Genomic DNA, 12,466 nt, shown 5'->3' with positions numbered 1-12,466 from the left:
AAGAAAGTTTTCATAGTTTTCTTGTTTCTTAATATTGTAGTTTCTAGAGTAAACAAGATAGATCTTACAATATTCATGTATCGTTAATTGTAAGTCGAAATTAAAATAAAAGTCGTTGAACTTTACTAAAATAATATATTTAAATTAAGCAGACGAACATTTAACATTTGAACGTAGAAAATAAATAGCACAAAACTACACAATACACTTGCAAAGATTTCTTAAATACATTTATTTAATAGTTAACAAGTAATCATTGCGAAAAAAAAATTATCCAAACAATTATATCTACTAATTATAAATGCGAAAGTTTAGATGTATGGATATTTGTTAGAGTTTGTAGCCTGAACTGCTGAATGGATCTCGATGAAATTCGGCATAGATGTAAAAGATAGTCTGGAAGAACACACAGGCTTATTACTTTTTTTTTAATTCCACGCGGACAAAGTCGCGGGCGAAAGCTGGTTACAAATAAATGCCTTTGGTGAGATCTTCACTAAACATCAGTTGCAATTTTTGTAAAGCAAAAGTAATTGCGCAGTTGTAGTCTTTTAGGCCAGATTTCCACTAGCGCCGAGCAGCCGCGCCAATTCTATTTTCATCAGCAAAATATATCAAGTGCGTTTCCGCGACTATGTTGAAAAATGAGTTTATTACACCTACTAAAATATGAAATATCAATCCTGCATTCGATTAAGTAATCTTTACTTCTCAGGCTTTTTTCAATAGTAGTGGTCAGTTCAAATGATCTAAACATTTAATTTCCTAGAGATGAAATCTATGTCTTGAGAGTTTTAGTAAACTGTAGAATCTAATCCCTGTTCAACACTAAGCGGGAAGAAATCAAAGATGTTGAGAACTTAATCCGGCAGAGGGAGCGTTGAAAGCATTTCTAAGAGAGTTTTATTTACGAGGAAAACTCTCGAGAAACACTTATCTTTTTGTAACGAATAGTATGAAAATCCCCTCTTTCAGATTTAAGATTAGGATTTTAAACTACATCGTTTTCGCTACCAATAAAAAAAATCATAGATAAATATATGCAAGGTATACTAACAATAGTTAAAAAAAACTACACAAACAATTACATTAGGATAATTATCATATTAAGATAGTGGAACAGGATAACTTACTCGTAATTCAGGTTACAAATGTTAAAACAAAAAGTATTTATCATTGACTAAACTGTCGCACAACTGATGTGCGATTGTCGATTGTTTCGCAGCCAAACCAAATATTTAGTTGCACAATTATCGAGTAGCGTAAGCACCTCCATATAAGCACGTAGAAATTAATGCCCGACTAAACAGTTGTGCGATAGTTTAGTGCAACGTATGCGTGCTCTTGTCATTTCTTAATTGGGCATGACACTTCAGTTTCCTTATTCATATTTTAACGTTCAATAACACACTTCATGTATGGCTTGTTCCGTTTTCTTTCTCTTTTTTAGCTTCTTCGAATCCCTTGACCAGGTTTTCTAGGATAAATCTTATTGTGATTTTATAAATATTCTCAATGTTTGGTGTATATCTATCACCTAGAGTTGTCTTAGCTGCGTCTAGGAACGGCTTTTCGATTTTCTGAAAAGGAGTTTCAATATAGTTTATATTACAGAAGCGCCAATAGCCTAATGGGTTGGGGTATGGACTACCGATCTTGCGGTCAAGGGTTCGGATCCCGCCATTCGACTATTGTCGTGAACCATATCCTAGCACAAGGTCAGAGCTTAGTTGGAATGGTTAAAGGAAATATTAGTAAATTAACAAAAAATCTACTAATATGTTTATAAAAAAAATCTGTTTATTAGAACAGTGTTTGCAAAACTAGCAAACCGGCACAGTTTCGCTTGAGTGGCAAAGAAGTTACGTCTTAGATCTCTTTTGTCATATCCATACCCTTCCGGTTAATGTAAAATATGGCCTATGTTATGGGTAAAGTAGCTTTCGAAAGACAAAGGAATCTTTGACTTCGGTTCAATAGTTTTGAAGCATATTCAATACAAACAATCAAATGTTTCCAGTTTGTAATTTTACTTTAAAATTAGCTTCGGTTTTTAAATTCGAATCTAAGATACATTTTTCATTAGAGTGACTACACCATTTTGAACTCAATTTCTGAGTTAAGTATAATTTCCAATAGAATATTCGCAACTTCTTCAAATAGCAAAGCAAGTCGCACTAGTGGAAACAGTCTTTCAACAGGAATATAAACACTTACCATAAAATTATCAGCAACAAAGCCAGGGACTTGCGTATGCGTGCTCCCAACATGTTGGACGTAAGCAAAGAAGGAGTCCATATCGCCCAGGCCCTTAATACCATCGTCTAGTGTGTGCATGACCTTGGTCGCATGTTCAGCCAGCTCTGTTGAGCTCACCTGTGCCTCTACAGTCTCTAAGTGACGGAAGTCCTCAAACAGATGTAGTAGCTCTTCGTTCTCTTGGAACAATCTGGAATGTAGATTTTACAATATTTAGACGAGGCAAGGACTGTTTAAATTTGGTTAAAAATTCTTTTCTTAATTCTACACGAACAAATAATAAAAAATAAATAAAAATAAATAAAACTAGTAATAATGTAGTAACTAGTTTGTTTTTTTAAATGTCAATTACTAAACAATTAGATGACTTAGCATTGGGTAAGTTAAAATTAAATTTCTCTTTACTTGGGATATCTCTGACGATGAATTTTTTTAGAATTTACCACGCGTTGCAATTTACTTGCCGAGTATATTTTTAAACGAGTAAAATCGTGTCTGTTTTTAGAAATATAAATCTACATAGTGGGATTCGAACCTAGATCCTGCGATTTCATATAACCTACACGTCTATTTAACCTCTGAACCATCGACGTGATACAATCTCAATACGAAAATAATGGAAAGTTTATTATTCTATCGTCGATACGCGACGTGACCGAAATGAAACCGGAAGCGAAACTATGAGGCCGGGAAATTGGCAGGTGGAAGATTAAAGGCCCACTTTGATCTATTAATGCACTTGGAACAATAATTTTGCTATGATTTCCTACACGTGTGGTTTTGTTTACTTGTCTATATAATGTGCTATATGACGCATTTTAGGATAACAAAGAAATCTGCCCACGAAATGGTTTTCAGTTTTAAATAAATAAAAGATAGATGGTGTTTATAAGTGTACAATAATATTCAGTGTTTATTAATTTATTATAATTATGACTTGTAATTCGATTACCGATAAAATATTTGTATTTGTATTTTCAGAAATTTTTAGAAAAGTCTATTTTTATATCTCAAAGATTAAAGATTGGATTTTATTCTTTTATCAATAAAACTCTTCTATCACAAAGATTGCTTTTGATTTATTTTATCTTCCCAACTACGAAAACAAAACTTTTTATTACTAATTAATATTGATTGAGTACTCTATGAAACTAATAATATCTACAACTAGAAACAACTGCTAACAACTAATATAATTACAAACAACATGTGCAGTATATATATAACTTTAAACTGTCGTGGTTTATACAAATGTAATGTTCGTAAGATACGGGTTTCTTATTTAATATCGGGAGCTAAAACAATTCAATCGTGGTAAGAAACCCGTATCTTACGAACATTATATGTGCTGTACAGTTCATACTTAATTCTAGAATAAGCAGATTTCCTCAGACTGGGAGTTTGTAGTGGTGAACTAAAAATTGTAGAAATTGATAGCCAAACGTATGTAAAATCTCAAGAACCATATTAAAAGTAACAAGAATGGTACTTTATAACTGCATTTTTTGTAATAACTGATTTCATATGTAAAATGAAAGTAATTAGATTCCATTTAACGCAGATAGATAAAAAAACTTCATGAGTACTACTAAGAGAAAATCGTACTTCTTACTAATCTTACTAATATTATAAATGCGAAAGTTTAGATGGATGGATGTTTGTTAGCGTTTGTAGCCTAAACAGCTGAACGGTTCTCCATAAATTTGGCACAGGTTTAGGGCATGGTCTGGAAGAACACATAGGCTACTTTTTATCCCGGGAATAGTTACGGTTCCCGTGGGATTCATTAATCATCTATAAATCTTGGATATTACTAATATATTGGATAATTCAATTTAGAAATTGATTGTGTAGACACAACATCACCATCATCATCATCATCATCATCATCATCATCATCATCATCATCATCATCATCATCATCATCATCAGCCTTTGTTTGCCCACTGCTGGGCATAACTACTGAACCATTAAAGTAAATTACACATGCCAGAAAAATAGACTACCCCTACTAACTTGTACTAACTCAACTCTCTTCTTACTACGAACGGCGTTAGGTTAGTACGAGTTATTACTTACTAAGAGTACCTGGCAGTCCTGCGATTGGTATGACATGAGATAAGTCTGTGTCAAGCTTTATACCCTCCCTCATGATATGCTGCACGTGTGTTAGCTACATGTGTGACAGAAGTCACAAAATCGACGTCTTTTGTCACAATAATTTCATAAGAAACAATTGAATTATTGAGTCACGTCATTGGGTAACACGTCCAAATATCACCGTCATTGATCACCGCCGGCCATTGTGCGGCGTGCGCGACTTGCATATTGACACCTCTGACAACGCACAATCATGACAATTAAACCAACGGGGAAAATGGACGGATAAAACTATAGACTTATAACTACACTGTGATATGCAAAATGACCTCTATGCCCAGACATTAAGGGCCCGTTCGGACAGATCAGGTCGGGAAGCACAGCAGATACTTTATCGAAAAAAAGTTGAATGAAGTACAATATTATTTGCGAGTAGTAATAGTAACTTATTGTTTTTTAATGTTTTTTAATTGTAAATAGGTAAAAATTTTAAAATGTATTGATGATTGTATTATTTTATATTGGAACTGTTAGTATTGTTTTTGAAATAAAATAAAGTGAACAAAGTCCTTGGATTCACCAAGCCAGGCCGAGAACGACGGGGCGGCGAAAAGCCGCCCAAAAAAAAAAAGTTTTGCGATAAAAATCTGCTTTGCTCTACACTCCGGTATGTGTACGGACCCTAAAAATTGTTGCTGTAATATTTTGTTGATAAGAATATTAAATAATGTTAAACCTTCACTACCATCGTAATAAGAAAAGACGATAGTTATTTTCCTAGCTTTTATTAGCCTAAAGCTATTATATCTCAAGAGTTATACATTGCATTGCATGTTTTCATGCAATTCATAACAACTATATGGTACATTTTTACCTGTTTATCATATTATCTTACTCAATTTTTAGATGAGAATTTGAGGGTTTTTTAGTTTAATTCTTGCTCTTGTAGTCGGTAACTCAACTTTTAATTAAATATACCATTTATTACTATTTCCTGATAAAATATTAATTTGTATAAATCATTACCATCTTATACACTCGTTAAATAATCGTTATAAATTGATTTTTTAATTGGCCAGTAGCGCCGGGAATACAATTTTTGTCGTAATTAATTTCCTTTTGTTCGCTTCGTTTTTTGAGAGAAACCTTAACCAGACTAATTATTCTTGAAGAATATTTGTAATATTATGTTTTTTGAAGGTTTTATGTTATTTGAGATTACAAAACATTATACAGTGTAATTAGAAATGTTTGGGATATCATCGATGCGTCAAATGGAATTTTTCTAGAACCAAAAATGTGTCAACATACACTCCTATTATCTATAACTAGCTATTTTTCGCGACTTTGCTCGCGTTAAATTAAAAAAATATAGCCTATATTACTCACAAATAAATTACCTTTGTAATGGTGAAAGATTTTTTGAAATCGGTCCAGTAGTTGTTACGTGAATCGAATACAAACAAAAATAAAAAATCTTTCCTCTTTATAATATTAGTATAGATAATAAAGGCGGGGTAAGCAAATAATAAAAAAAAACAATTACTTGACAAATAAAATGATGCCGGTTTTCTCGATTTGTCTATATATTCCTTTCCAGGACGCCAGCATGCAGTACTGCTGTTTAGCAGACAGAGGCGACCTAGGGTCGGCGGTCGGCGGAGGACGCGCCATGGGGTCGCCTGTGAACTCCGACGCTGCGAGTTGTGATAATTTACAACCCATTATTGGAACACACTGTTTGACAGTTCAATTTTTTTTAATTAGCTCAAAGGCGATTTGGTCAAATTAAAAAGGTTGAATTTAATTATGTTTTTGTAATTTGTTTTGTAAATATCAAGAGTTTAATAATTTAATTACTAATTGAATCAAAATTTGATATTTTGTATTTTATTTAATTTATTATTTTCACTTTTATTAGCAATCGCACATCACAGATTATTATTGTCACATTGAATTAACTTTTTAAATCACTATTATTGAAAATTGGCACTTTTTTCATCACTAACAACTCGTTATTTTTTAAATAGCGAACCTAGCAATTGTCTTTTTTTTTTCTGACGTAGTGATGCGCGCGAAATATTTTTTATTACTGGCCATGTAGCGACGTATGTCTAGTGATGGGACACGTGACTATGACTTTAATAAACAGACGTTAAATAACCTAAATCTTCTGGTTAGCATATCGCTATTGTTAAATTTAAAATCGCTTACGAAATACGCAGCTATCGAAATAACCGAAGATATTTTTAAAAACAAAACAGCTATTAGATGAAAGATATGTTTATAGAAACAATAACAAATTCGATAGGTATTTTTCTAGAGTGAATGATTTTTAAACAAATGCGTCATATTGCAAAACAGTAGAGTTAGCGATTTTTTTAGTAAGCCTGTGTTTTATTTTTGATTTTCCTAAAAGTATTGATTGTTCGAAGTAAATTAAAACGAAAAGTACTTCATATTCGGTTTTAGCGATTATTTCGAATTTTAAGAAATGTTCAATAATATTTTTTTTCTTCATATTTTTAATTATCGACATTGTTAAACACACATCACTATTCCCTTAGCAGCAAACGCATTTTATGACGCTTGAATCGATTGTGTGATAATAGTTTTCCTTTTTTGAAATTATGGTCCACATACGTCATTGTCGAGTGACATTTGCGTTGCATTTCTTAAGAATTTTGAATCTTAACACCTTTGTGTATGGTTCATTTTGGAACATTTTATTTTGTTCCTTAATCGCGGTCAATGTTTTAATGTTAACCACTAAAAAAATGAATACCTTGGTTAACCAGAACCATAAGAGGTGTGTGATTAAAAGTAACATGTTTTTTATGATTTATATTGAGATGTGATCAAATAAATAAGGTTAAGCAGTTTCATTAAACTCATTAAGAGAGGGCGTACACTTTTGACTAAAATATCGAACAACGTTATGCGATTGTCGATTGTTTCGCAGCCAATTCAACTGTTTAGTTGCACAACTGAAAATCGAGTAGTATGCGCACCATATAACCTCATAGGAATCAAAGCGGGACTAAACAGTTGTGCGATAGTTTAGTTTTAGGTGTGCGTATGCTCTAATACGTATTAAGTTTTTAACTTTTAATGAAGTTTTTATAAGTATGTTTATAAAAGGTGGTAAAGAATACATTTAAATTATATTTATTTATGTTGTAATTTTTATTTTGTGGTTTAAAATAAAAAAAGTAAATGTAAGTGAAATAATTTGTTAGACAGTTATAAATAATTTTATTTTTAAACCGAAAGATACATTTATTTTTACACACAGATCGTATCTTTTGATACAAATTACAAACACACATATTTAATGTTCTTATACACTATATCTTAAGCGTTCCACTAAAACATAATTTAAAATATTATTATTTACTAAGGAAAGGGACACTAATAGATGGTTTACTTAATAAATAATTTATAAATAATAAACAAACATATTAATAATTTCTTAAAATAACAACAAAAAAGATTAACATAAACATGAAATAATTTGTTAAATCTGTAAAAAGGTACAGTCGTAAACAGTGGTAACAATTTCATTAATAAATAGATTAAAATACATGTATCTGAAAATACAGCTTCGAGTTAGAAGTCTTTATTTATTTTTATCTATTACGTAGTTTACATAAGGATACATACAAGCATGTATTTTAAAATATGTTCTTTAATCATTAGGATTTATGTTCTTGATTTTAATGAGAACATAATTTTTAATGTTATGTTCTATGTTGATACAGGTATAACCATAGTGGGGACTTATTTTTACATTAACTAATGGCGAATTTATAGTGACAGAGTATGAAAGCTTTTTCATTAAAAAGTAATTAGTGTAATTGAAAGAAAAATACGACGCGTGTCACATAGGTATAAAGAAAGGCTTTCAATGCAAATTATTGTGACCGCAACGGCTCTGTGCGTACAGTTCAAACAAAACCGTTACCTACGCAAACATTCCAACTGAAAATTTGTTTTTCCTGACGTAAATCTTTGTTTACCTCAACCCGTAAATTTCACCCTGTTTTTTATATAAACAAGAGCGGATAGTTTCAAAGTGAACGTTGTTGAAATGAAATAAAATCAATAGTACACTAAAAACATTTTTTTTTCACATATACGAGTAGTGTCAATTCGTACGCTTTTGTCTACAGTTGAAAGGTTTTATAATATGATTGTTTACCTACGGCGTTTTTCAAATGAGGTTATTAATGCTAGAATTTACGTCTTTGATGATCATGAAAAGGTATTAATTACGATATGTTATTGTAATTAAATACATTTAAACTTATTGTATATTATTAGAGATGTGACGTGAAAATGACTAAATTTATATATCTGTTGTTTTTTTCTTAGTTACATGTTACCAGAATAAGACTACAAAGAACAGCTTTGATCAAATATATATTTTTTATTCATCTCACATATTTGTTTCATATGTTGTAAATAATAAAGTCGAAGATCAGTTCTATGTATTTGAGTTTCAAAGGGATTTCCTCAACTTATTTGACATTTGCTTTGTTTTCACAAACATATCTCTTTAACATAAAGGTGGATTCTTTAGGCAAATAAAACGAAAATTGGAAACTGTGTACACATGTTATACATTTTTATATGGATATCCTTTAGTTATAAGACCTCTGGGTATAGTGTCGATAGTACACGTAGATTACATTATTATATCGATATCGGTATGCTACCGATGAAAAATACGCGTCGATATTTATATCGACATCGATATTATTTTCTCATTTCACACATCAACATTACTATTCGCATTATTGTAAAGACTAGAAAAGATTTCTTTATTTCACATGCTACTTATATAAAAAGGTCTGCATCTGGACTAAATAAATATAATAAAAATTAAGATTAATAGTGAATAAACATTTTCAGCACCTTAAAAAATTAAAAACATCGCACAGACAAGTAACTCTACCATTTATATTCACATATTATTTAAGCGCCCTTCAATTATTTGACTACATTTTATTCCTACATCGTGGGTCTTTTTCAAACCAATATTTGCTTAGGTTGTACACACAACGAGCCATTATCGCAATTTAACTTACAAACGAAGATTTGCGTAAAAATATCAATGATATTAGACTTGCTTCGAATATTTATTTAATAACAAACGAAAACTGACTTCGAAACAAAATTGTCTGACTTTTGATGTGCTTTTTTAGAACTCAAAAACTATTGTGTAGTTTTCGTTTTAAAGTAAGTAGGACTAAATTGCAGCTGTTCTTTTATATATAAAATAATAAAAAATATTACGTAAATCGAATCAATGTACATAATACACCAATCGAATTGTGAACCTACTTTTTGAAGACGGTTAAAAATAAACATGCATTTATCAGACTTTAAAAAGGGGTTGGCAGTTGTAATAATATAAGTATGCTCTGCTAGTATTAATTAAAAACTTAATAGTATAGTTACAAGCAAAAATTTATTGGGCGTTGTATGGTAAAAATGCTTTATAAAAACAAATGCCACATTGACTACTAAATACAATAATTTTCACTAAATACAACACTACGGAATTCTCTTAATACTGTTTATAATACTTATCAAGTAATGCATTGACATAAACGCGTAACATCAAATAAATCTAAAAATTTCTCATCGACTCATAAAAGTTTACAAAGTACTATCGCGAAGAAAAGTGTTAACATCGACTATACACAAATTATTCACATTTCATATACATAACAGCTAATTGAAAAAACGCATTAGCGTCTCAGACCGACGTAAAGAGTTACATCTTACGAGATGTAACTTTTTCGTTCGGTCATATAGAAATTGACACATTTAACGTTCTAAATTTTGATAGTTGTATTTGGTTGTGGATTTGAGGTTAGGTTTCCGTTGCTAGTAATACTTTGGTTCACGTCGCATTGCCGGGGGCTGCTTTCTCGTAGCCCTCTATAAGAGTCTCTAGGATGAACTTAATTGTAATTTTATAAATATTCTCGACGTTGGGTGTATAACGATCGCCGAGCGTGGCTTCCACGGCCGCTAAAAACGGCGCCTCGATTTTCTGCAACAAAAACACTGTGATTAATGGTGACAAAAACAATAAAAAGTTCTTGACTTGTGCATTATTCAATCGCGTTAACTTTCATTAGGGCCTATCCCACCACTCGCTGATAGAGGCTGAGATAGCTTAAAAATGATGTCATTGTCAGATAAGGTAAGAAAATCCGATATTTTCGTCACATCTTACTAATATTATAAATGCGAATGTTTAGATGAATGGATGGATGGATGTTTGTTAGCGTTTGTAGCCTAAACGGCTGAACGGATCTCCATGAAATTTGGCACAGATTTAGAGCATAGTCGGGAAGAACACATAGGCTACTTTTTATCCCAGGAATAGTTACGGTTCCCGTGGGATTCATTAATTTAGTTTTTTAATATTTACTCGATCATTCTGCAATGGTTCAACATATCTTATTGAAATTTGGCACAGATATAAAACAAAGTCTGGAGTACACTTGGGATAAGCTTCATCCTCGAGAAATGTCCGGTTTCCGAGGGATACGTAGCTATTTTTAATTTATATAGTGCGTATGTTTTCTAATACTACGCGGACGAAGTTGCGGGCAACGGCTCGTATTTCATATTTTACACTTTGGATTGTTATCAGATAATTTACAATTTGGTGGGACAGGTCCTTAATGACAAGTATTTGATAACCTAATAAAATTAATCTTGGATATATCCATATACGTTATAACGTAAAAAAACAGTACGATCTCTTTGAATTCATCTAACAGAATGAAGATTAAGGAATCTAAGACGAAATTATGATTATAACTCAGTCCGCAGAAAATTACAAAAATAAGTTGCAAGTGTTCTTCCAGACAATCCTCTACATCTATGCCAAATTTTATCGAGATCCCGTCAGCAGTTTAGGCAGTATCTCTTACAAACATCCATCCATCTAAACTTTCACATTTATAATATTACTCGTATGCCGATGTTGATTATGTTAAACTACAGTTATTTTTATGAGGCGATTTGTCTCCCACGAGTGTCAACACGTACGCCATTTCGCTACACTCTAAAAAGGTCGAACCTTCCTTTATTGGATAGAGCTTTGCGAATTGACATCGTAAGTCTACACACGTTCATTGTACAGCCATGAATTTATATTTGGCAGCTTCGATAATTGTCACTGGAACGATTATTTTATTGTGCGGTTATGTGACAGATGTGGGAGGCAAAGACGGAAGCGGTATCCTCAAATGACCAATGTCCATTAAAAATGTCAAACAACACAACCTATACGCTTACGTTGTCTTGAGTCTATTAAACTTGAGTCTTTTCCACGTTTTTGATAGAAAAGACAAAAGAACGGCGATGGAATAGGGCAGAATATTCTTTACCAATGTTGAGGCGTACGTCGATAGAGGTAGAACTAAAAAGTGACAACCAAGAAGGCATTGATGACTGAGATGACGGATGATAGATTAACCTGGAGGACGAAACCTTGATGCGTATTACTAGAGTAGGATAATGACATGGAAAAGATGATCAAATAATTAATCAGGAGCAAGCTAGTTACTGTCATTTGAGTGTCAGTTATTTGTAGGTTGTAGAAATTCTTAGCATTTTTCCGGCTCTAAGTTTTTATGCTTACTTACCAATCTATTTGTATAAGTAAGCCAAAACGATCAAGAAGGGAGTGATGACTGAAATGACGGATGATAGAGTGCTTTGGAGGACGAAAACCCGGTGCGCTGACCCTACGGGAATAGGATAAGGTAGGGAAGATGATGACCAATCTATTTGTAATAGTTGCTAATATATGAATGCCATAAAAATATTTCAATAAGTACTGTATTGAAAAATAGTAAAATCTACGATGAACCCTAATAAATAATAGGGAAGCGAAGGCAAAAAGCAATATCGAAATAGGAAAACTAATGTAACGATTATCATAAATCGAGCTATAAATAAAGAATATATTCAGGGTATCGGTAATATATTTGTAATTTCATATACGTGTGGAATATCAATCATTTTTCGATTCGCACGATGTTACCAAAAGGCTCGGATGAAGTTTGCCATACATTCG

The 12,466-nt window shown here is 32.1% G+C and overlaps 2 protein-coding genes across 2 annotated transcripts in view; both read right to left on the bottom strand.

The window, feature by feature from the left end:
* Window positions 1-1,251: 1,251 nt before the first annotated feature.
* On the bottom strand, window positions 1,252-6,181 carry LOC106100901 (neuroglobin-like). The gene is made up of 3 exons (XM_013279966.1): window positions 5,906-6,181; window positions 2,218-2,449; window positions 1,252-1,580 (listed from the first exon to the last, which is right to left on the bottom strand). Exons 1-3 carry the CDS (start codon window positions 6,082-6,084, stop codon window positions 1,413-1,415), a joined length of 579 nt encoding a protein of 192 aa, XP_013135420.1. The 5' UTR covers window positions 6,085-6,181; the 3' UTR covers window positions 1,252-1,412.
* Window positions 6,182-9,847: 3,666 nt separating this feature from the next.
* LOC106100899 (neuroglobin-like) overlaps window positions 9,848-12,466 on the bottom strand; it is a 52,404-nt gene continuing 49,785 nt past the window's right edge. Inside the window, exon 4 of the mRNA XM_013279965.1 lies at window positions 9,848-10,423. Coding sequence (XP_013135419.1) covers window positions 10,271-10,423 — 153 coding nt within the window. The 3' untranslated portion in view covers window positions 9,848-10,270. The remainder of the gene's footprint in view (window positions 10,424-12,466) is intronic.

This window comes from Papilio polytes, unplaced genomic scaffold, assembly GCF_000836215.1.
Source record: "Papilio polytes unplaced genomic scaffold, Ppol_1.0 DF824035.1, whole genome shotgun sequence".
NCBI classification, from domain to species: Eukaryota; Metazoa; Arthropoda; class Insecta; order Lepidoptera; family Papilionidae; genus Papilio; species Papilio polytes.
This window is presented reverse-complemented; position numbering and strand designations above follow the sequence as displayed.

Excerpts from the sequence above, each read along its gene's own strand:
- LOC106100901 (XM_013279966.1), bottom strand. The coding sequence starts at position 6,084 with ATGGGTTGTAAATTATCACAACTCGCAGCGTCGGAGTTCACAGGCGAC. Across the intron at positions 2,450-5,905 it reads GGCATCATTTTATTTGTCAA|ATTGTTCCAAGAGAACGAAG; the intron begins GTAATTGTTTTT and ends TCTACATTCCAG. Across the intron at positions 1,581-2,217 it reads TTGTTGCTGATAATTTTATG|AAAATCGAAAAGCCGTTCCT; the intron begins GTAAGTGTTTAT and ends ACTCCTTTTCAG.